This window comes from Triturus cristatus, chromosome 1_2 (genome assembly GCF_964204655.1).
Source record: "Triturus cristatus chromosome 1_2, aTriCri1.1, whole genome shotgun sequence".
NCBI lineage: Eukaryota > Metazoa > Chordata > Amphibia > Caudata > Salamandridae > Triturus > Triturus cristatus.
In genome coordinates, this window is record NC_140580.1 from 590,403,786 (window position 1) to 590,429,598 (window position 25,813).

Genomic DNA, 25,813 nt, shown 5'->3' on the forward strand with positions numbered 1-25,813 from the left:
ACAAGAGGTAGAGAGAGCTGCCTAGAAGTGTAGCCAGCTTCAGAAAAATCAGTTAGTTGTTCTTTTATAAGATTCAGTTTCCCCATCCCATTATGACACCATGTTTGGTTAACATCTCTAACGCTCAAGACAAAAGTAGTCAACCAAGAGTAGCTTGATTTCACAGTCACTTCTGTATCACAAACCATCTCATCTTGTTCAGTAAAGGAATGTTTCGTGCCTCTGACAAGGCACCATTAACATTTGACAACGTGTGGTGGGAAAGCAACTGGTCATGCATAAGACAACACATTGATATTTGATCCCCTATTTAATCTCCTGTGTATACCTTTACATTTTGGGGGTTCTTGTTTTTAAATATTTCCCTCCTTATCAGGTTCTGAATATGTGTATTCATATAAATACCTATTTAATCTTAGTCTGCCCCTGTGTTCTATTGACAAGCTATGACTGCTGACTATGAGTACTACAACGTGTTTCTGACGAACACGTTCATTGCCTATGTTGATTGTTGTTTCACTTTTTTCCATGACTAGCACTTCATTGTATGTCTGACAAATGGCCATGTAAAAATTGTGGAGAGCAGCAGTAACGCCTCCATTTATCTTCCAATAGTATTTCCTCTTTAATGGGTCATTTCAACATCTTTTTTTGCCCTGAGGTATGCTCTCCGTTTTTTTTAACATATTGAAATGTACTTTCTTAATATAAAGTATTTTTTAGAATAAAAGGAAGGCACCTTTTATTCTTCACACCTCTTTGTTACTCAGATGTCTCTTTCTTGGAAGTATTGCTTCAGATGTCTATGGCACAATCTGCTTTCATGCTTTAGATGATGCAAAGTGTATTCCCACAGGGAACTGCCCATCAGCATCCCATCCTTACTTTGTCAGCAAGTGCCATTAAAGCAGCTTTTATGAATGTTAAATACCCATATTACATCAGGAGCATAATAGAATCCTAAAAAATAAGACATATGTCAATAATCTGGTTGAATCACGTGATCAATTACATATTTAAAAATATTTTGTGGTAGTACTGCTGCTCCAAAAAACGTTTAGCATTACGCAACACATCATTTGATCGTGCCGCATTTTAGGGGGAAGTCCATGTCTGTGGTTCCATGACAAATCAGTAGAAACATTGAGATTAGGTGTAACCTTCCTATTTGACTGGGATCAAGTGTACACAAATTGATACACATGGCCATTGATATCTTTCAAGAAATTCTGAAAAAAGTGTTGTGATGTGCTTATAAGGCAGTCTTAAACCCACAGACTTCAAAAATAGAAGTTGTGTTTTGGATTTAACCCCTTCCATGCTGCGCAAATTCCGCCGCTGTGCTGACGGTTTCTTGCGCGGGCGTGGTCATGACGGAACGGTTCCGTCATGAGCACAGCTCAACCGTGGCTCATGACGGAACCGTTCCGTCATGAGCACCGAAGGGGTTAAAATACGAATTTCTGAATATAAGGCTTTTGGTATAGCAATCTGGACTTATAAGAGGAAACAAGTTCAGATAGGACCATTAACATCTAAAATAGACAATACTCTGGATTGCCTCACAAATTTCAATAATCTGGTTGAATCACGTGATCAATTACATATTTAAAAATATTTTGTGGTAGTACTGCTGCTCCAAAAAACGTTTAGCATTACGCAACACATCATTTGATCGTGCCGCATTTTAGGGTGAAGTCAATGTCTGTGGTTCCATGACAAATCAGTAGAAACATTGAGATTAGGTGTAACCTTCCTATTTGACTGGGATCAAGTGTACACAAAATTGATACACATGGCCATTGATATCTTTCAAGAAATTCTGAAAAAAGTGTTGTGATGTGCTTATAAGGCAGTCTTAAACCCACAGACTTCAAAAATAGAAGTTGTGTTTTGGATTTAAAAGACGAATTTCTGAATATAAGGCTTTTGGTATAGCAATCTGGACTTATAAGAGGAAATAAGTTCAGATAGGACCATTAACATCTAAAATAGACAATACTCTGGATTGCCTCACAAATTACCCTGTCAGCTATTCATAACAACATTAGTGATGCAGCAGTAAGAAAATGTTTTAGAAATAGAATTCGGTTTTAGCTTTATGGATGCACACTCTGATAAAAAAAAATATATCCCGGACTGCAAGCATCTCATCAGGAAAACGAGATCAGCAGATAAGTCAATTCATTTTGAAAGACAGGACCTACAGAACACAAGGTAGATACAATCTTGAATTGATGCTTTTTTGCTTTTGTCTGTCACACTCTTGTCTTCATCTTTGCAGGCACATCCAAACATTGGCACATTCCAATACTATGTACCTAATGTTGTTCAAAGAAGTGTCATACACCAGCAGGACTCTACATAAGTACAAATGCTCATCCTGGTATTCTTTTAATGGGCTCATGTAGATTTTAACATTACCTCTTGATAAGTTCTCACCCATAAATCCTGTTTGTTACTCTAGCGCAAGGAAACAAGCAAGAGACCGTCTCTTTCCCAGTTTGCATTACATGGCAGACTTATTTTTTTCTTGAAAGCACCTATCGGCAACTGACACATAACAGTTTCCCTACATTTTAATTGGTTATGGACACAACCTAAAGAAACAAATGTGTTTATAACTAGTTGTAAAGTAGTTCCATTCACAAATGTTCTCTTTAAGCAGATGCCAACACCTGCCTATTGAATATATTTAATTTTCTAGAGGCACTTATAAAGTTCTTTACAAAACGTAGACTTTATATTATTGTAGGTGTGCATTGTGAAAGGTACACTTTGCTAACCACACCTGTTCACTATTGCAAACTTTTCAAATCTGTGTACTAGCTTATAAGGAATATATGGTGGCATTGAAATAATTTAAGTTGTCCCCAATGACAAACTCAGTTGTTGGGTTGGTTTGATATGAGCCTGGAAATTGTATGACTTGTGTGATTTTTATCTGCATATCCAATGTAAGGTGAAATCCACACATACAAGATTTTGATTGAAATACGTCCTTACTGCTCATGAAGGTTACAACTCGATTAGCTAGGTCAGCATAGTCCAGAGATGCGGTTCCGACAGCAAGAGATCCCGGAGGTCCAGGTGGGCCTGGAGGTCCCATTAGATACTGACGCACTTCTTCTCCTGAAATATGAAAACGCAACATTCAGGTTCTTGTCCTAGCAGTATATGGGACACAAGTGTGCACCGTTTTGCCAAATATGTGGAGAACTAGAAATTCAGCAGAGGTATCCTGAAGTATTTAAGGTGCCTCAATAATTTGCATTCACATGTGTTGTGGCTTAAAGGTGCTCTGATTATAGTAATTTTCAAACTATTTGCAGTCTAAGTCAAGGATGTCAAACGTAGGTCCAGAACGGATAAATCCTGGAGAGATTTTCAGCATATCCACATGACATATATTTATATACAATGCACCTATAAGGAATTCAATTACATTGTTAGTTATTCTCTTGGAAATCTGCCACGGACCCAATCCTCCTTATTCACATTTGTACCTCCCTCATCTAAGGAAATTGTTGCTTTTTAATAACAAGTTCCTATATGCAGAACATTTACTACCCATTGGTAGTGATAAATGCTACTGCTCAGCTACTTATGCAGTCTACCATACCAAATGATGCTCAACGATGTGCCTGTTGGCCGACAATACTAATTTGCTCCACTCCATCTAAGATCATGTAATGGGTGCTCAAAACTGTTTGGTGTTGGCCTTGGTTCTTCTCTGCTGTTGTATAATATGATCTTCAGTAGAAAAATGGAAAAAAGTCTTACATACATAACTGCAATCAGGCCAAGAGTATTCACTCTAATGCTTAAACAGCTACACAAAGGTAGCAGTAATGTTCATTAGGATTGAGAATAACTTTAAGACCCATGGCTATCTAGTCCTGAACACAGATTTCCAAAACGTTTCTGGAGTTCTTACATAAGGGACATTTAAAGATAACAGTGGTCCTATTTCAATTTTTTTTAAGTTTGATGAATTTAGAGATCATATTTCAAAATAACACATTTTAACTGGACATAGTTGACGTACAACACTTTTTAACAGACATGGTTGATGTAATAACCTGCATGAAAAAGTGGTAGACACAAACAAAGCTCAGTCATTTAGAGCAGCAGTACAACCAACACACATATTTCTGGTTTGTAATGCAGAGTTGCAGATAAATATGTTAAGTTTTTAAGGAAGAAGATGCCTTTTAAGCATTAACATTTTCCTTTCTATTGTTCTTTTTACTTTTCCAAGTGTGCTGACAAACATCCGCATGATCATAAAACTGTACATGTATCAGCAAATGTGCAAATTATCAGATACAATTTAATTCTAACAGCAAATTCTCAACTGTTAGCGAAGACCTTTAAACAGCTTTATAGTAACACGCAAGCGTGAATATACTACCAGAAAGCTATATTATCATAATCAAACTAATGTTCACTGTTCCACGTCAAGATGATAACAACAGGGCATTGTTAACCATAACAAACCACTGGTCATGTTATGCTCATTAGTAGGATTATAAATCATACAGAATTACACTTAAAATATAGGTTTAAACTTACTTTGTAATATTGAAAGGATTTCTTCATAGGAGCCAGGGGGTCCTGGAGGGCCTGGGGGCCCTGGCAAACCATCGGCTAACCCAGAACCTAAAGCAAGTGAGTAGTTTATTATAGTGTGCAAACAGTGTGAGTCTTTAAAAATCACAAATCAAAAAAAACTGAGGAACTTAATATTGATGATCATGAGAATTTCTTACAATATAGTTAGAAACATGTTGATGACAGTGTTTGTCCCTTTGTACTTCCAGATAAGATCAGCACATTCAAACCAGTGACCTATGATTGCTTTGCAGAGAACTGGATCTGGACAACAAATTACATTTCAGATTTCAGTGGTCACCTATAGAAATTCCCAATTGGACTTTGCTTATAATTAGGCATACTGTTTTGGGAAGTCTAATGGCTCATTTGTTTTGTTATTTTTTCTTTAGTAATCAGGCAACACAGTCTGAGCACCAAGATACTCTTTTGGTAAATATATGCCGACAAATATTTTCTTTCATTCATAAATTTCGCCGGGCAGAGCGAGGCAAATGGTAGCCTTGCTTGGTCTATGACAATACATAAACTGTTGAAAACCAGTGCATTCTACCATCCAGGTCTAAATAGGGACCAACAATCTCTAATTGTTTGACATAACACTTTGCTCACTTTAACTGTTCTCTTTTAATTAACTATGCATTAAGGGTATAATTTTCTTGAAGGTGTGACTTACAGGTTACACACTCATCTCTGCAACAGGCCCCTTATCTCTAGGAACGTTCTTACTGATTGATGCCTTAAATGAACTTTCTGATCATCATAAATATTATTATCCTATACCAGTATACATAGTTTGCATAATGTCCAAGGATGCACACTAAGATGAATGGACTTGACCAGGTAAACTCAAAGATATTTTACATGGGCACCATGTACAGGTATGATACACACACACCATGAGCAGCAATGATATCCCCCTTACCCAGATATATACAGCGGCAGGGAATCCTACACACCTTGGAGGCGTAATATATTAAATATTCCACACAAGAGCAAGGATACACACAACAAACAGAAGCCAGGGAAGACAATTCAGGACCAAAATACTCAAAGACACATCCAATTCTGCATACTCATGGGATGCTGCCTGCCTCATACATTCTGTGCCACATCAGAGCACAGAATGTTATACAACAAGGACTAGAGTCTAGACCATGCCAAAGCAGCATACCAAACATACAGTAATGCTAATCCCACTAAGAGCAAATAATCCGGCCTGTTCTCCATCCCTCCATCCCCCAGGATTTAAACATTCATACTTTTTTGTTAGCTCTCTGCATCCCTCATTCGTACTCTTTATTTTGTTACCATGCGTTCCCAATGACAAACACCACAGTCACCGCCCTGTATTTTAGCTAGTCTTGTGTTGTTTGTAACTCGGTGTGGATAAGGACCTTTCTCAAACAAAACGTTTGTAAAACTTCTCAAACATAAAGTAAAAAGTTTGATTAGCTGCCTGACAGGTTTTTGTCTAACGAACTCTTTTTACTTTTATGGCTACATGATGGGCTTATGATGCTTGTGATTAAGGCAATGTTTGCAGCATGTGTTTTAAAATGTCATAATGCCTTGATACATCTTGAAGCCTAAGTGATATCCTTAGATTGCATCAAAGATTAATTATGCTAATGATGATGGCGGTGGTAGTGGCAGTGATGGTGATGGTTGTTGTGCGGATGGCTGTGGTACGACGGTGATGTTTGCAGTGGTGAGGATGGGAATGGAGGTGGTGATGCAAATGGTGACAGGCTTGTGCTGTGCAAATGATTCAGGAAATTTAAACATACTTCTTATGTAGGTCATAACACGGCTAGCCAGCTCAGCGTAATCCAGAGACTGCCCGCTGTCTCCTGGGGGTCCTGGAGGTCCTTGTGGGCCAACAAGGTAGCTTCTGATATTGTCGCCTGAGAGACATATACATAAACAAAAGTTAATTCACATCCCTCCATGCAGTGCAAAGTAAGTACACAGATCATTTTAATTTGAGTTATCTGTACACGCAACACCCTCATCTGGTGTAAAGGCTAATTGAACAGTTATGCATGAATTTTACTTGCAGTTGCAGTGTACGTGTTTTGGACATTGAGCTGCATATGCCCAATGCAACGCAAGAATAATTCAAATGGAGAAAATTAAAATGCAACCAAATGACACCTATAACCAGTTAGAAAAACAGAACTGAAATAATTTGGAATCTAATACATAGAAGATCAACAGATGCTAAAATACACATGTGCCAACAACTGGATCAAGTAGAAACCCTTTATAACTATTCAACAGGAATTTCCCCAGCATTGACCTATCAACTGAGATAATGTATCTTACTAGTGAAGATTGAGTCCTTCCCTGTTTATTTATCTTCTGATTTTTAGAGGTGCTGCATGCTTATGACTACCCCCTTGTAGCACTTGGAGAAGCTGAGGACTAGGTAGTTTCCCCTTCCAGAGGTAGCTGTGCCATCCTTGGTGTCAGTCACACTGGATTTCTTCATTGTTTCCTCATATAGGAAGGGGTCCAAGGGGTGCTATTAGGCTGCTGACAGGCTAAAATGCCAGTCATACTGGGTTTGATGACCTCGGGATCCAAGTTTAAGAGGCTAGCCTGAGGAAATCAGTCTAGGCGCTGAATGGGAAAGGTATGTTTTCAGAGAAGAAGGACATTCCAGGGGGTGGATACCTGCACGCGGAGAAATCTCCACCAATACGTTTCAGCACAGTGGGGGAGGGGCATGGTGAGTAGGCTCAGAGATAGCATTTTCAAGAGCCATGTTGGCTGGTAAGGATGGAAGGCCTATTTTTACAGACTTTGGGTCAGCCATAAAGTGATATGAGAACTAAATAATCAGCAATTGTGTTGTGTCACTGGGTGGGAACTAATGAGTGACATGATGGCTGGTGAGATATGGTAACTGAATCTAAAGATAAATATGAACAGAACAGTGTGATTTTTAACTTTTTGGCCTAGATTTAAAAAGGTTTTGCATCAGGTTTGCGTTATTATTCTAATGCAGATCCAACACAAAATCTTATTTGCGATTTATAAACAAACACAAATACCTTTTTATTTGCATTGGTTTGTAAAAATGAAAAGTAACACAACCCCACGCGAAGTGCTGCTTTTCATTACTCTGCATCAAGGGGTCGCTCCATGGGTGGTGCCTGGGCGTTCCCGTGCTCCCACCTATGGTTTTTGACACTAATAATAGTATGGGTTTTGCGCCACAAACGAATCCACTTGAAAGCAGGCGTTGAAATACGTTCATATCTTCTTTCTTTTCTGGCTCCACATGTGTGCTGCACTGTACAGCACACATACAAAGTAAGAATAGTTGTAAAGGCAGTCTAAGCATAGTATTTTGTACTTGGAAGGGCACCCTTCCTGTACAAAACCCATGCTATACTCATGCAGACACCTTTGCACTTTGGCACAAGCTGTGTGCGTGGAGCTTGGCAGTATATTTCTGCACCGGCACTGGGGAGAGAGGAGGAGAGTGCCATATATTTGTAGATATGGCGCTGTCCTTCTGGCTCCCTGTAATGCAACGCAGTGCAGCAACGTTGGGTGCTGCGCTGCGTTACATGAGAGTTTTGCAAACCTGGGTTTTTGTCTCTTTCTAGCAAAAGACACACAAATGATAGACGGAATGCGGAACAAATCAAACATTCACCCCCCAATCAAGAGATCTGGGTTAAATCCATCGTTCTTTTGCTCACCATGCCACCCCAGTTTAGACCTAGCCAAATGCATATCAGTCTTGACCCTGCTACTCATGGCAACAGTCCAGCCTGAACTGCCAAGCCAGGTCCTCCCTGGGCCAGAAACAAGCATCCTGGGACTGGTTTCAGGGTATCACTGCTCATCAGCCACACTATCTTGAATCCAGTTGCACAGTGAGCATGGGGCCCACGTCTGGGCATACCCGGTGCACTTATGGCGAAAAAGCAAAAGACACATAAATGATGGATGGAATATGGAAGAAATCAAACATTCATTCCTAGTCAAGAGATCTGGGTGAAATCCATCGTTCTTTTGCTTACCATGTCACCCCAGTTTAGACCCAGCCATATGCAAATCAGTCTTGACCCTGCTCCTCATGGGAACAGTCCAGCCCGAAGTGCCAGGCCAGGTCCTCCCTTTACCAGAAACAAGCATCCTAGGACCGGTTTCTGGTATATTCCCCTCATCAGCCAGGATAGCTTGAATCCAGTGGCACAGTGAGCCCAGGACCCACTGTGCATTTGTGTGTCTTTTGCTTTGTCTTTTCCTAAGCACGCTATTGTCAAGCCCCTTGAGGATGTTGCTGCAGTGATCTAGACAGATTACACCACGGCTATCACGAGGGTGGGATCATTTAGGAGACTTGTTTTAAGGCCACAATACACAAAGCATCAAAAATGCTAGGTATTAATTTTGTGTGGGTGTATTCACATGAGTGATGAAGAAGAGGTTGCTGTTCAACAGGGCATCCGGACTGTGTACCTTCTAAAATGGCAGTGGTAGAGGCCAGGCACAGGACCCACTGAGACAAAGGATTGGATCCCCATTTGATATTCACACACAATACTGAAAACAGTTCCCAACCATTCTCATTCACAGGGGTGCTGTGAGTAAAGCGGGCACTGCTCTATGCCATAAAATCACAAATCCCTAGCTTGTGCTGTCTCTTGGGTCTTCAATAATCTAGCTCCCAACATTTTAGACTCCTCTCGCACTCAATTTCTCCTCTGCAGATCCTATAGAAATCTGTTTCTTCACCTGCAATGTTTCGTTCTACTCACCGGTCTGCTATCGTTATCACCTTGACAGGGCTCCTGTCCCCAAGCACAACCTCATCAGATATCGTTATGTTTTTAGGTCTGGCTTGATAGCACACCTGCTTGTAACACCTCTTGTTAACAATTCTTTCAAATATGGGAAAAGTTTGCTCTGGCCTCCTCTGGAGCAGTTTCTCTCTCACCTCATACTATTGGCTCTTCAGCATATCATTCCACCTTCTACACAACATTGTTAAAAGGCACTTTTAAAAGTCAAAGAAATACACCTCACCCTTGCTCATAGATGCATGGAACTCCAATACATGTTTATTTCCAACTTCTCGGCTCCCCAATCCTCTCGCTGTTTAAATTCTCAGGATTCTGTTACTACACTAAGAACCTTATCATGGGTTGCCTCCCCACTATTTTACCCAGTTAAATTGTGACAGGCAAAACCTACTGAGATTTATCAGAGGAAAAATGCTAGGACATATGGATTTTTTGTATTTTATGACTAATTGCAAAAGTGCCTTGACGGCTTCGGGCATTTGTTTGCAGTTTATAAATTGCCAAAACAATCAATCAAAATCCATATGCTATACAGTATCTTTGAAGATAAAATCGGAATAGGTGTTAATTAGCCTACCAGATAAATTATGAATATTTTTTTGTTGGATTATGTCAGGTGCAATCTGACAAATCAGGACAAAATGTAAGCAAGTCATGGGTCAGATTAGGTCAGTTGCACCCTAGCTAGAGAGTTGTGAACTGGCGCCTGGCGTTAATTACAATTCATGTCATCTGGCCTGGACACAGGGCAGAGAGGGTCGAGATGAACAGGAAGGGGTTGCCACACACGGGTTTCAATAATTTTACCGGAAAATGATTATCTGCCTCCACAATGGTGTTTTGATCCTGAAAATTCGTGCCCATTTTCACATAAAAAAGGCTTACTTTATAATGTCTTCTAACAATAGGAAAAGAAACAGGACACATTCGAACTGCAGAACAGACATTACCAAAAGAAAAATAAAGCTAGTTGCTTACACCCTTAAAAGAAGAACTGATACAAGCAATAGGTCTGGCATTTGGGACTTGGTGGCTTTGCCAATTGTTTGTAGCGGAGTTGTGCACAGTCAGGATGCTTTGCAGCATTGCCAAAATAAACAAAGGCGATGGCCATTGTGCCAGTCCTCTGAAACGGATGTGTCATAACACAAGCGGGTGCCACTGGAAGAACGTGGGCGCCATTTTCTTACATTTTCTATTTACTGATCTAAGATGGTGGTCACCGGTAATATTTTTTAGCCCAAATTCGCCAATTAAACAAAAAGGGCTGCATGTGCAAGAGAAAACAGAGGAGTGAGTTGGGGGAGTTAAGCGATAAGCAAGACGCGATCGGCGGGGGAAGAAGCACAAGAAGGTGAAACACCATAGGAGCACGAAAGTGAGGGAGAGCACGAGGGAGCGAAGGGTGGGTAGAGAAAATCACATGGATGAGAGAGCAGCACTGAGAGAGAGAAGCATATGGATAAGAAAGAGCAACAAGGAGTGGACAGGGGAGAAAAGCACACGTGTGAGGCAGCTGGAAAGCACATGAACTCTTGTGGACTGCTTACGCAGAAAGAAAGAGGTAGTTTCCTAAAAGTGAGCAGAGGAAGGGCACAAGTGAAGAGGCTATACTCTAGGGGAGGGACAAACTCAAGATAGACAGGGCAAGCCAGCAAATAAGAAGCAAGCAAATGAGAGTAACAAGAAAGCCAGCCAATGGCACTAATATGTGATATTTAAGTCCACTCTAAGATCTTGGCAAGCTAACAACCAGACAGTTTGAGCTATCTGGTAGCCTCGACCTAAAACAGTTACATTTTTGGCTTCAGTTTGACACTACTTTTACTTCAAAACAATTAATTCACGCTCCAAACAATAAAAAAAAGAGAAAGCTCTAGCTGACAAATGACATATCTGAAAATATTTCACTGTTAAGGGTTTCATAAAGAGAGCAGGTGAAGGATATGCACCCCAAGACAATGACTTTTAGCCGACACCCACCTCTTCACCCTTCTACATCTCAACCCTTGCCAGCTGGGCAGTCTGGCATCCTCCTGGTGGCAGCAGCATAGGCGGCCATCCAACATGGCCTCTTTCCATGAGAGGGTGCTGCGGACTGTTAGGGGGGCCTTGTGGTGTTCGCACTTGAGAACCCTTTGAGTGAAGTATATCCAGACATTTCACGGTAGCTGGCAGCTTACTCTTTACGCCCCACGAGTGTGACAAGGCAGCTTTCACAATTACAATGAACATGTTACACAGCGCAAGTAAATTGCTTAATTTTGATTAAGAGGAAAAGAAACACCTTTTTCCTTACTCTGAAGATACTCTGCAATGTATTGTTGGACTTCTTGTGTGCCGCGTCCTGCGGGGCCTGGAGGACCAGGAGGACCAGGGGGCCCTGGTGCTCCTGGGCTTCCTCTTGCGCTTGAGGCTGGACCTAAAAAACACAAACAGTAACCAGTGCATTAAAATGTGAAAGAACCAGGTAGAAGAACATATTTCTAATCTGTAATCACACATGATGAACCAACTACATACACAGTCTTATTTTTCTCATTTACCCACCCGTTCATAACTCATTCACTAAGTGACTGACTTACCCTCACTCACTCTCCCACTAATAGACTTATTCCCTTGATCACTCACTCACAAATCCACTTATGTACCTTGTTACTCACTAAATACTGACACTCACTCGCTAGCACTCTTTTCCTCACTCCGTCAGTGTCGCCTACTCATCCAATCTCATTCATTGATGGGCTCACTCACTTGCTCTATTTCTCAATGGCTTACAGACAGACTCACTCATGCACTCTTTAACTTTATGACTGACTGCCTTACTAACTCACTCATCTCACCACTCACTGCGCAGACTGTACAACATCTTACATAATTCATAAATAAATTAGTACAAGCAGGTATTTTTGTGGATTCGTTGACTCTTGCTTTGATAACACTCAATTCGAGGCAAGCAGGAAAGGTCCTGCTAATATAAAATCAAAGGAGGAATGCCAACGTGGAATACTGAGGCAGGGGCCTCTTTAAATGTAGTGCTTGCCTCTCTTCTGTCAGAATCCGGGTACCGAAGATTGGAAGTGTGGTGCTAGAGTTGAATGGCGCAATCATAAAGCAAGCATTGGTAAAGACAGTATGTCTTGGCTTTAAAATGCCAAGCAATTAACTTTGTCAATGATATTTGAGAAAGTGATGGGGTGGAGGGATAGACAGGGTGAGAGACTAAGTAAATACATCCATTTCCATGGAGTGCTGAATACTAAATGACAAAAGAGTTTCGTGAGTTATACAGTGGAAAGATACAACTCATCCAGTCAGTACACTATGAAACAAATAATTCTGGGCAGGATGAACAGACGAATAGGAAGGAAAACAGTAGAATCGAGAACAGAAATCTGAGAGCCGCAGTAAAGCTATCCAATCATGACCAAGGGGCAGATCTAATGCCAATTGCAAATATGTGTTATGCATTGGAAACAATTGCCTGCCTACTGACATCTAAAGCTATCTGGAGCCGAGACGTAAAAAACACAACTGGGTGGAGTATTTGTCGAAGAGGTAAAGTCCTGTGCACGCCCACTTACAGACACTTTATTTAGTGAATTGGACTCCACGTTTGGACAATACAAGCCTTTCAATGTTCTCCGGTAACCAGAGGAGTGATCATGTTTGTGCAACATTTAAATTCTAAAAATGAAAAGTATCCCCCTTACCTCGAGATCCTCCTGGGATTCCTGGAGCCCCCGGGACACCGGCTTCTCCTAAAAGAGGATTGATTTTCAATTAATCCAAGCCACATATAAAAGATGTAACATTTCCTTCATTGTTGATTACAGTCTAGAAATTGGTGTTTAATGTACAAAACTGATTTATTGATAATCCACCTTTGTCTTTCATGTTGTGTGGCTACAGTCTGAGGACTCTTGATTTACACAATCATACACGGGGACACCATTTGACCCTTTACAACTGAACTATGGGACTTTGACCACAGAAAGCTAAAGTTCAATCAATATGTGCGCAAAGCCTTTTGTGAACGTAACAACAAACAGAAGTCCTTTCTGAATATCTCAGAAAAGGCCCAAAAATGTATTCTGAGGCCACAGCTGCTGCTCAGTCAATTCGCTAAGCTCCAGAGTCCAAGAAAGTCTACCCCGTGGCTTCCCGTTTACCCTGCTTATCCTCACACTGGGTTTTTACAGAAAAAGTAAGCAGGTCTTTCCCCAGACACCACATGCCCGGCTTGGCTAAGGCAATGGCTGTGTGCGCTGCTGAGCACAGTCTTCATCCTATTCACGGAGCCTGGTCCACCACAGAAGGCTGTGGAGAAAGAAGACTATCAGTGTGCCGAGCGATACTTCAGCCTGAGTCTCTGAGTGATCAGTCCACCCCACGCCCCTCCTCGCAGAGTCGGAAACACCTCTGCACCTTTGATATCCAAACACTCAGCCTTATCAAAGGCCTTCAGGCTAAGAACTTCAGCTGGTCAACTCATTTAACTAGGAGCCTAGGTTTGCACTTCCTTAAACCACGGGCCCACTTTTGAGACCTTTGTTGTCTCCCTTTTTAGGTCTTAATCTTAAACTCTAGAATAAACTATTTTCTTGGAGATTTTATTCTATGTACCTCTGGAAAATGCAATTATTCTCAGAGCATTTCAATGTGATTTCAATTGGATCCGCCCCCATCCAAAACCTCTCTTGTCCTCTAATATCCTAATATTAGGGAGAATTCGCATCTCCCTGAAACTTTGCCTCTGTGCATAGAGTACTTCGATAAATCAGTTATTGCTACCAGTGGCCACAAAAAGAAAGAACACTCTTTGAAGCAAATTGATGCCGAGCTTCAGAGTATGTGTCTCATACGTTCAATGATGCAAACTCATCTCATACCCCATTGAACCTCCTGTGTTTTAGACATTTCTACTGACCTCGTTCTCCTGGCGGTCCCTGCGGCCCAGGCTGGCCTGGAGGCCCAACAGGTCCGATGATTGCTTGACCTACAAGACAATAAATTACATTGAATTTGTAAGAGCAGAACACGTGTCATGAAAACACTCAATGTGAGTGGCAGCCTCTTGAGCGGTAGAGAGTCCGGCATCTCACAGGATGGAGACAGTGATGTCAATAAGCATTGCAGTTCCCTAGTTCAGAAGGGGATGTGACAGCTAATACCCACAAACTCCTCTGGGACACATTGAGGCCAGGAAGGTATCCAAGATGCATGGTGGAAACTGGAGATAAAGGTGGCAAACAACCAAGAAAAAGGTGTGTCAAAGCTCTATACCAATCGCAAACTCTCATTATTGAGCTTTCTTACTAGAATAGCTTAAATAGAGGTCCACAGACCCTAATGCATGTCACCAAAATGTATTTTTTAAAACATGACCATATAAAAATATATCCTGGCAACAAATTGCCTACATATAAACAAACCCATTTCACACCAATTGTAGTACTGGGGTGATCTGCTGCTCTGACTCCACTTCTACCATATTTGGGAATAGGTTCTTGATACTCAATCTAGCTGCATGTGGAATATCTCATAGGGAGATGGTTACGCATGCTTGAGTTTTTGTCAATGCATGCTTTTGTGTCTATGATTTTACACTCTATTTTTTTGTCATTCTGTTTTCTTTAGTCAATAGTTATCTCAAACACATGTAATGAGCAGCAGGCAAAGGTAATTCACAATTTCTCTCTTTTCTGTCTGAGTGTGAAACATCTTTTGGGATCGAGGTAGGATCATGTTTGTTAATGTTGATTGTTTGGAAATAGGTATGTATTGAATTTTTGCCTTTCTTTAAATGTGTTTTACTCTATAAGGTATCATTCAGTTTGAATCTACAAGGTATATGATGAACATGCTTTCGGACTTTATGCACTACAAGATGGCAGATGTCCATCAATAAATGCAGAGGCAATAATTTTCATGAGAATTATGTTAAAAAAATGGTCTGAGAAAGAAGGGCAGGGGTTATTATGTGAGTGATCTCAGAAATGCCCAGAAGTATTGTGTCCATTAATTAGATATTTTTTTATTGACTCTTTGGTTAGTTTGAATGTAATTGACTAACAGCTATTTGGTATTTATTGTTTAACACAATGCACCCAATCCAACATGGCGGCCGTTTCGAACCACAAAGTAGTTGTTATACAAGAAGTAGGTGAAATGGGTCTGAGTATAAAACACCATATTTGTTCAAGTTAATTATTTGGAAATAGGCATGTATGTAATATTTATCTTTCTTTTGGATGCCTTCTATACTATGAGGTGCTAACAAGTATGAATCTATGAGATATATTGAACACGCTGTTGGATTTTATATACTATAAGATGGCGGATGTTAGTCAAAAGACACAGAGGTAAGGATTTTGACGAACACAGGTGCAAGCCATAACGAACACCCATGTCAAGCTATTGAGGAAAGAAACAGTAGATCACTTGGGTTTCTTTCTTTGGCGTTGTGTCAGTTGCTCATTGAGCGTTTGTTTGTACATGGATTTGGGTTGGTGAAAAAACAGATCGGCTTAATGTTTGGGGGTGGTTGCAATTGTTACACTATTGATATACAAACCTATCGCTTATGCGTGATTTTGGCATGTGTACTTGGGGTAGGATAATTTTTAGGACACTTGGATTGGTACTTACAAGTATAGGATTTTATCCATTGGACTATATTAGGAAGATTGATTTAAAATGCTTACGGCATGATACTTTGGGGTGCATAGTTACTTTGTTGTTAGCCACATCCATATATTTAATGCATTGGACAAATGGCCTTCTTATCACTGATATAGGAATTTGTGGTAGTACTCGGGGTTTTCTTTTTAGAATCCAAATATGGATATGTGGAGGCGTTGAGTTTTGTGGAACCATGGATGATTTTTTTTATATAAAATTGATCTTGAGTGAATGATTTGAGGAAATTGGACTGATTTGGGTGATCGAGAGTAGGGTAGAACTAGATGGCTTAAAATAACTAAATGAAAGGATTAGGTTGACATCCCTATTTACACAAGTGCTATTTTATTTGCCAGGTGTCCCCTATGAGGTCAGCCCAAAATTGGACAAGAGTTTTTGGTTTATGCAATATCATTTGAAACTATGGAATGATATGATATCTATTGGAGAATAAAGAAGGGTAGAATGCATTGTGATCGTATCAGAAAATGTCTAGGAAAACTAAACAATTTGAATGGTATGTATCATGATATGTGATTTTGAATATAATTGAATGGGATATAGGATATTAATTACATATTTTAAATGATTGCATTTGTTCTTTGCATGGTCTCTTTGAGTGATCAATGCTTTTTTCCCATCTCTTTTGAATTATTGTATTAATATGAATTGAGCCATGGAATTTGTCTTCTCTTATGTCATCTTTTAAGAATTTTTTTAAATTTTGTAATATTGAGACATATAAGAAAAATATGTTGAAATTTCATGGCACAACAGTTTGTATTTTAGGATTGCTGTATTTTAATTTGGCTTTGACTGGTGCAACTTTGTATTTAGGAATGGGTGAGATCTAAAGGTGTAATATATGAGGGTTATTTTAACGTATGTGTTAATGTTAGTTATATATATGTTGCATTGTATTACAGCCCTGAAGAAGTTCACAGTGGTGAATGAAACGCATCGGCTGTGGTTGTGGCTGTAACGTTTGGAATGTGAAAAACAAAATATTAAGACTGTTTAGAACATAAAATGTAGAAAAAATGGATCCGTCTGCAGTGTGATCAGACTTCTGTAGTTTTTGGTGTACTACTATATTTGTAATATTGCATTTTTTAGTCATTGTTTTCACATTTTACCACAGACACATGCTTCACTGCTGTCCATCATATCTTTGAGGGTGTTGTCCCTCTTTATAAACGGCTTTTGACAATATATCAAAACAAGGGTGAACCTGATCTGAAATGTGACATCCCACTTATTTCTTAATGTCTCAACATATGTGACTGCAGAGAGTTACAGGCTCTTCCTAAATCCAGCACTACTCTTCTGGCCACAAAACAAGTCAGGAAGCTCGTCCATTTTTGGTTAATGACTGGATTATTGACTCGCTAAACACTTTCCACATCAAGATCGTAACATATGGATGAAGAACCAAGGAGGAGACCTTTGAAGTTATCTGCTCACCAGATTTGGACAACTGTGCCTCTCAAACCTATCAAAGTTTCCATAAACCCAGACTTCAGTCTTACTAGGCCCTGCAACATGCTCAGTAACCGCTGCACCCTCCCATTTCCCTTATCTGCCTCTGCCAAAAAATTAGGATTTTCTCATCAGATATTTTTGGACCTGTGCATCCTTTGTTAATGGATTTACCCATTGCATTTGCTTTTTTGATATTTATTTACTTATAATAAAATGCTTTACAATCGATCTCATCAGATGGTAATTTTTGCCACACTTACCTTCACGCCCAGGAGATCCTGGGAGGCCGGGCTGTCCAGGGTCACCTGTTGAACACAACATGAATACATTACTCACAACATCCTCAACAATGCCTTAGGAAGGCACATATCGAAAAATGGCATGACAAATGCAGTGTAAAGCACATTTACCTGGCAATCCTGGACCGCCTGGTACTCCGGGTGAACCTTAAAAAAGGAAACATCATTTTAGGAGGCTTGTTATTGCACATAACATACAGTTTTCTAGTAAGGCTTATGTGGTAATGGATGGGTGCATTATATTATTTACATTGATTAACATTCATCAGAGGTTTCCTTACACATTTAAATATTGTAATAATTAGATTAAGTAATTGACATGATAAAATTTTTCAATTAATACTACCCAACAAGCTTTGTTCACAGCTTTTACTCTATGGGCTGTAGCACAAGTGTGAATGGAAGTGTCTTCTGAGTAAGCCTAATTTTGGCTTTCTAGATCCTTTTTTTCAAATATTTATGTTTTATCAAAGGCAGCACTATTTGCTTCACTGTAAAAGGTGAACTTAGCATGTTCAACTAACTGATGGAGAAGTCGATGTTTGGAAGTTACTACAGACACGTTTGAAGCGGAGCACTGCTGTTGCTCCTGACTGACACGATTGGTGAGATTGCCTGGCGGGGATCTGCACAGCGTGAGATTTCTGGGAAGGGCAGGAAAGAGGATCAGACTTGGAGGAGAAGGGGAAACATGGGGGGAAACATGTTAGCCTTGGCAGCGACAAGATAATGAGGGTCAGACTCCAGAGACAGTTGAGAACAACGGCTGGACAAGGTGTAATGGGGGCCTGAAATAGCACAGGACATGCAAGGTATTTTAGGAGCTCACCAATGGGCCTATAGGAACATGTGCAGCCTATCATGGTGAAGGTGCAATTCATCAAATCTAAAGTACTCAAAGAGTCTCCGTGGCCTTCGGAGAGGTCCTACATTTGCTAGTCTAAATATATTTTTTCAATGCAATCCAATGCAAAGTAATTGAAACTGGGGGTCTACGTTTTAATATTAAATGGCCTATCACAGCAATCATTGACAAGAGAATTTCAATGCAGCAATGTTCACGTATCTCGATTGTCACAAGGAACTCATTGCAGTGAAATTTCACGGGAGAATCCCGCCATGCACTGGATCATGAATGTGGTGGGTAAGCTATATATATATATATATGCAATGGAGATGGTAAGTCACTCATGGAGATGGTAAGTCTTAATGTAAGCAGAGTGATCTAACAAGAGATCAGTGTACTCTTAGAAGACAGCTTAGCTTTCTGTATACACTTCTGAGATGAAAGTCCTTGAAAGGGGTCGCTGTTATCACATGTCTCACACAAGGAAGTCTACAACTGATGACACCACGGTGGCTATGAAGTTTTGAAACTGGCCCTCCGGCCTCCTCAGTGGGTAAGTGTCTCCACCGCACAATAATAATGAACACAGTTAGGACAATATGGCACCTTCTTTGGCAGTCAAGGCAGTAACACTGTGGATTGGATGATTACAGAGTGTGAACAACTCTCTCCCCCTTCCAAGCAGATTCGGTGGACAACAGTAAGCTTTTTGGAGACTTGCATTGCTAATGATGACTTGGATATCTATAGGTCTCATTTCAGCACTTTGAATGAGTGATAATTTCACAAACATTAGAAGTGATCCAGTATGCTGTGGTGCTGCATATAAAAGTACTATCTCCCGCTCAGGAAGGAGATTGGAGAGCGGGGTCATAGGTTGTCAAGGTGTGTATCTATAATATTAGGAGCACCTCATGGACATGAAATAGGAAACCTTGTAGATGTTTCTATATTGCATACAGTCTTAATATACTTGAAGTGATGAAGGTACTCATCACCTTGAGTGTAGTAAGGTTGTGTGCTGTGCACAACACACCCAAAACAAAGCATGATGCATTAGTCTTTCTCACTCACAACTGCCCTCTTTCTGATATGCTGAGATGTGAGAGAAATTGAAGCCTTGACCACGCCTTGTAAAATATAGTGTTGAGTCAAAGATGGCCCTGCACTTTTAAGGCACAATCTTGACCCGTAGTTCCAGAGATCATCCTTTGTAGAGAATGGAGCAGGAATGTTACCATGGAGTAACTATCATGACTGCCTTGCAGCCGTGTTAGAAAAGAGCTTCAAGTTGCCATATAACTCCATGTCATCAGATACATCATATTTCAGGCTTTGGCTTACATTTAACAACTAAGTGAATTTTGGGAGTTGTAGTTTTGGTTTACATAAATGGAACTAATTGGACTAATGCACTAGAATACCTTTGTTTAAAGGAGGAAAACCTGTACTCAATTAAGGTGTCCCAGGTGACATAGAATTACAAGATAACTATATAATATTTCAGCATCATTACTGTGGCCTGCTAATGGTATTCTCTGCCTTCTATTACCGGAGTTGACCATTTTAGTCAAAGCTTCCAGATCTTGCTTGAGTGAATGATCCAAAATTGTGAACGTCGTGGGGTTTTGGCAGTTAACTAGTGGACAATGCTCTGGGAAGTAGTACAGTGCAGCACCATATGTCAAGGAACTCCCAGATGAGGAGATAGCATGCCATAGTCTGAATAAAGCTCATGAAACTCTAAATACATTTATTGTCACCAGCAGCTGAAATATTCACTTTATGAACGATGCTACACTAAACGTTTGCAAAATCTACATCTAAATCCCTACATTCACTTGAATTGTGTGTCCTGTTGCATTTATGAAATCTCGTCTGAATACTTGCTAAGTCCTGAGCCTGCATATGGAGGTATAAAAAAGTCTGCAGTTTGTCTCCTCATATCACCATTTGGGTTTGGACAGCCTTCGCCGATTGTGCCTTGATGGCATCAACCTTCTAGCTTGAGGGATGAGTCTGGAATGATCCAAATTTCTGAGAGCTCTTGCTCTAATATCTAAGCTGAGTATTTGAGAAAGAGACCAGCTAAAGGTGTTACAACATTGTCTGATGCTCTGATTCGACAAATCCCTTGACTTTCTACATTTTGGAAATAATCTGGCTTTGGTCTCCGAAAACGTTATTGCGTCAATCAACACACAGAGACTATGGGTAAGGTCTCATCTTCTGGCTCATAGTCCGCTTCTGAAATACAAGTTCTCCTCCATGATTAGTGGCTCTAAAAATGCTGTAAAATGGAAAACTGAACTTTCCTCACTAATAAGCTTCTGCAGGCCTGCTAGAAGATGTGAAATTGTAGAATGAAAAAGAGCTGATAAGCAGAGTGCCTGGTCAACTGCTACTGAACAATGCCACTAGTATGTGACATCATGTCAGCTGCTCCTTGACTGACACTGGTTACCTTTTATTTCCTGAATAGAAATCAATGTGACTGTGGAGGTATTGAAGGCGTGTGTGTAGAGGCATCTTTTCCTGCAGAAATTGTTCGTATCCTTCGAGGTTCTCTAGTTCGACTAAACCTCTACGGCCTGAAATTCCTCTCTTGATTTTGGGTTTTGTGACACTTTCAATAATTACAATATGAATATGTTTGACATTGACAATGCCTTGATTTCAAAGAGTCTCTAATGGCCATTCACAGGGGAGTATATATCAATTATATGAACACAAATTAACCAGAGCTAATAACATGCATATGACATAGGTATTAATTACATCAGTTGAATTCGAAGGAATAAACAAGATTATTAGCATTGCATGGGTAGATTAGCATTACAATAGAGATTCATTTTCACATCACAATTGTCACTGTAGAATAATTATTTACGCATTTAAAAATATTCAAGAAATCCATGGGACTCATCACACTATTTGAGGACCACACGGATAAAGTTGTGCATTCCTTATATAAGACGTTGTATTTAATATTTTGGAAGAAATACGTATCTCGATGTGACATCTGATACTGGAGGGTCTTTGAAAATTGGAAATGTGCTAGATGATAATGTCTTTCAAAGAATCAAATAGTGAGGCACATCACTGCTCCAAATACCAAACAATAACCTGTAGCTGGTAACTTTCAGACAGCACACCTACCTGGGTCTCCTTTGCCTCCGTCTTGACCTGGTGGACCTGGTGGTCCTGCAAAGAAGGTTTCTGCCAGAGAATAGAATGATTTATATATTAAGGATTCTGCCATTTACATAAGTTTAAAGTAGCATTCCATCATAAACCATCACTAGAACCTGGTTAATTGGAGCTGTGTGGCTACATGTAAAGGAAATCAACTTTGCCTTAACATTTGGAACTGGATTCTGATGGCTCCACTTGCCAGGGTTGTCCACCTGGCATTCTGCAGAACAATACAACTTTGGACCCTATACACTGAGCTTGTATTGCAAATGTTTCTTTCTTTGCCCCCTTAACAGTAAACAGTCAAATCTCCAAAATGTTACTTTGTCGCCAAACAGGAACTAATCAACTCCCACTCACTCATTCACTAGTTCACTTTTTGAATACAACTTTTCTCAGCAACATGAAAAGAAACTCTTGCATTTAAAGATCATCAAAATAATGTTTTATACCTAAAATCAATGAATGTCATTACTGTTACTAAAATACTAACAACCCTCTCCTTTGCATGTGTGCATAGGGCGGGAGTTGACATCAGGGTTTATTTAAGGTGAATTCCCTGTTGGGATCTGGGAGGTCCCATAGGCTTATTTGGCAGGTGTCTTGCCTATAATCCCATCATTGACCTAGATGGTGAGGATAAGACAGTGGCAACATGTACATCACAGGAGCATCATATATAATGAGAGACACCATTTTGAAATGTAGATAGAGATGGACATCCTACAGCACAGATGTAACTCTGCCTCTTGCATTTAAAGACTCCGCTGCAAAGTCAGAAGCCTTCCTGTAGAGTGACTCCCTTCAATCACACTGTTACCCCTGGTGATGCCAGGGGGCAGGAGAGAGTAGGAGCTGTGAGAGATACATGCGTGTAACGCAAGTAAGTGTTTCATGCCACTTACTGATGTGAGGTGTTTGCCTTGTGACTGCCTGCCTGGCTTCCAGTCCTGTTTTTGGGTTGTGGGTCTGCAAAAGGGCAGCCGAGGTGATAGAGGAGGCAGTAGGCGCTCCCGACTGGTCGCCTGCTAGTGAGTTTCTTTAATTGACTGTGGTCCTTGAAGATGAGCTGGCAGTTCAGCCATTATATTAAGGGTTTCCCTGTAGTTAGGACTGACAACCCCAGTTAGTGAATTGCTTGAATTGTGACTTTTGAATTGATAATGAGTTTTGGAAATCTGCATTTGTGTTGAGAGAGGCTAAACTAGATGAAGGAGGAGATTCACATTACGATTGAATGGGAGGTTTGAGAAGTGGAAGCCAGGAGCTAATCGGAGCAGAGTAATAGCGTAAGGTGAAAATTACTCTACCTGCTATGAGGAGTTACAGAGGCCAAGAGGAATTTGAAAACATGTAGCACCTGAACTCACAAGATGTAAATATTCCAGGGAATTTAGGAGGCTCATGGTTCACCCTAATGACAAGGATTTGTCACTTATAAAAATATAGATATTAGACTTTAGAACCATAGGCAGCCTGTGAGACATTGGTATTTGCCCCTGCTATCCTCATATTCAATGAAGATGAAGCGATAGAGGTGAGGAGCCATAACCTCCATCTTAGGTATGCACTGATAATCGAAGTGGGGTCCACAGTGGGATCCTAAGAGTTAAATGCACAAATTGCATTAGTCCTTAGGAAGAGCACCGACGCAGGGCCTGTTGTTCTCTCTGCAGTTGTAGATGGTGGTAGTTGGATTGTTAGCTCTTGCACCGTCATTCCTTCTCTTCAGATCACTAGTCTGATCGTAGATATGTATGCAGTGGCGTAACGAAACTCTAGGGGGGCCCCCTGCAAAGTACATTGTGAGCCCCTCTTCCGGCTCACTCAGGAGCTCTCAGGCCAGCATACTTTTCTGAGGGGGCCCACTGGAGCTCGGGCCCCCCGCACCTCGGGGTCTGCGGGGGCCTTTGTTACTCCCCTGTATGTATGGAAATTTGTGGTTGCAGTGAGTATGAGCAGATGTATTTCCTGAGGGCAAAGGGACCATGGCTATGTAGGTAGACATTATTGTGGCTATTAGTGACTCACACTGAATTGGTAAAAGGTGAATCTAATCTTAGAGTTTCTTGTTTTTAAGGCCATATTTAAAGAAGGTTTTTGCTTACTACATTCTCTTGAAGCTCTATAAAAGGCACCCAGCAGGTAATGTTTTCTAGGCCATTGAACAGCAGAGTAAGAGTATGGGTATGGCCAATGGTCTGACCAAAGAAAACACGGCATGGTGACTAAAGGTGGGCAGCAAGTAACAACAACATTTATAAGCCAAATCCCTACTTCAAATTGATCAGTACATGACTTTCGGCTCAAAAGCTTCAAGCATAGCATAAAAATTATCTTGTTTCTGGAAGAGTGATAGATCCTGAGGAGAATCCATTGGTGCAATTTACTTCATCATACTATCCATATGAAAATGAAAGCTTTTCAGTTACCACCCAGCTATAATTCACACACAGTAGTGCTTCTAAAGCAGACATCTCATAGCATGATGCTACTGGGACAGAAATTTCCAGGATTAGTTTTGTTTTATCTAATAGAACACTACCATATTGGTAATAAAAAGGGATGTAACAAGGCATAACATACCATCTATGGCCAGCCTAAGATGTGCGGTTGCTGTTCATTTGCAGGAACTTGTAACAGCCTTCAAAGGTTTAATAGCGAAAGCAAAAACTACCTTTTGTCGTTTAGAGGGTTGACTGCTTTGTTTTTGCAGAGGTAGAACTAGTGTCCTTACCTGAAGATGGGACAAAGGCACCGGGCGGTCCAGCAGGTCCGGTGGGACCAGCAGGTCCAGGTGGTCCAGCAGGCCCAACAGGTCCTGGCGGTCCTGGTGATCCAGTTCTACCTTCACCTGAGAAACAAGATCAACCAACAAGTCTAAATAAAATATGCACATTTTCAGTACAATAGATCAGTTCTAAATAATATATAAAGTCAACATTGAATTAGCTTTTACTGTATTTCTTGATCTTAATGTGTGTATGAATGAATATATGTATTTCTGCTTTTAGCATCCCTTGTGAACCTCACTGTTGTCTCACCTGGTTGACCAGCAACACCGGGCGGTCCAGGTGGTCCTTGAATAGCAGCACCTGAAAAGGAGCACGAAAAGGTGAAATTAGTATTTTTGTCCGATATCGGTGACCAGTGTTTGCATCACATCACCATCCAGTAAGAATTGTTCTCCGGTGCTGAAGATTTAGATAAACGGTGATTTAAGAAGGCGATAGAGACGATGTAAGCGATGTGGAGACCACAGTTCAAGCAAAGCTACCACAAAAGCACAGGGTAATCTGAGGCCACTCATTTTAACCTCCTGCACTTCAAATGTACAACTGTCATTTGGGTGTATAGAAGAGGATATTCCAAGGCTTGTGTTCAATAAATAAGGGCCAGGATACATATTACAAGTGACAAACATACCAGCTGCAAAACATGTCAGCCCTTTCAAAGTTGATGGGCATTTGCCCTCCATTAAACTGGTAGACACTTGAACTACAATATGGCCACATGGTACTGTAATCACCAGACTCTTGTGATGGGGACTTTAAGTTTACCAAAATGATTCTGTTGATTACTCTTCAAGAAGAACAAGTTCTAGGGTATTCCTATGGCCCAACAGAGATGAAAGGAAGGCACTGTCTGCTGACATCAGGAATCGTGAAACATTACTGTAATCACCAAAAAAAACACTCCATTGAACCAAGATCAAAAAGACAGCACAGCGCCGAGGTTATTCGCCATTTCTTTGACTCTATGCGAAAGGGTTGTATGTGTCTGTATGTGTTTGGAACAGAGGCTTTACTGCAAAAACCTGGACTGACAATAAAGATGGCCACTCTACTCAAAGGCCACTATGCCTT

At 40.5% G+C, this 25,813-nt stretch overlaps 1 protein-coding gene across 7 annotated transcripts in view; it reads right to left on the minus strand.

The window, feature by feature from the left end:
* COL17A1 (collagen type XVII alpha 1 chain) overlaps positions 1-25,813 on the minus strand; it is a 197,079-nt gene that overhangs the window by 37,673 nt on the left and 133,593 nt on the right. For 4 of the 7 annotated variants that reach the window (XM_085606976.1, XM_085606939.1, XM_085606985.1 and 1 more), the window contains 11 exons: positions 24,992-25,042; positions 24,685-24,801; positions 21,912-21,971; positions 18,017-18,052; positions 17,867-17,911; positions 14,371-14,439; positions 13,154-13,201; positions 11,728-11,862; positions 6,405-6,521; positions 4,576-4,662; positions 3,007-3,132 (listed from right to left, as the gene is read on the minus strand). In XM_085606976.1, the coding sequence (XP_085463102.1) occupies positions 3,007-3,132; positions 4,576-4,662; positions 6,405-6,521; positions 11,728-11,862; positions 13,154-13,201; positions 14,371-14,439; positions 17,867-17,911; positions 18,017-18,052; positions 21,912-21,971; positions 24,685-24,801; positions 24,992-25,042 (891 nt within the window). The remainder of the gene's footprint in view (positions 1-3,006; positions 3,133-4,575; positions 4,663-6,404; positions 6,522-11,727; positions 11,863-13,153; positions 13,202-14,370; positions 14,440-17,866; positions 17,912-18,016; positions 18,053-21,911; positions 21,972-24,684; positions 24,802-24,991; positions 25,043-25,813) is intronic. The other 3 variants (XM_085606993.1, XM_085606957.1, XM_085606967.1) reach the window with 1 other exon arrangement.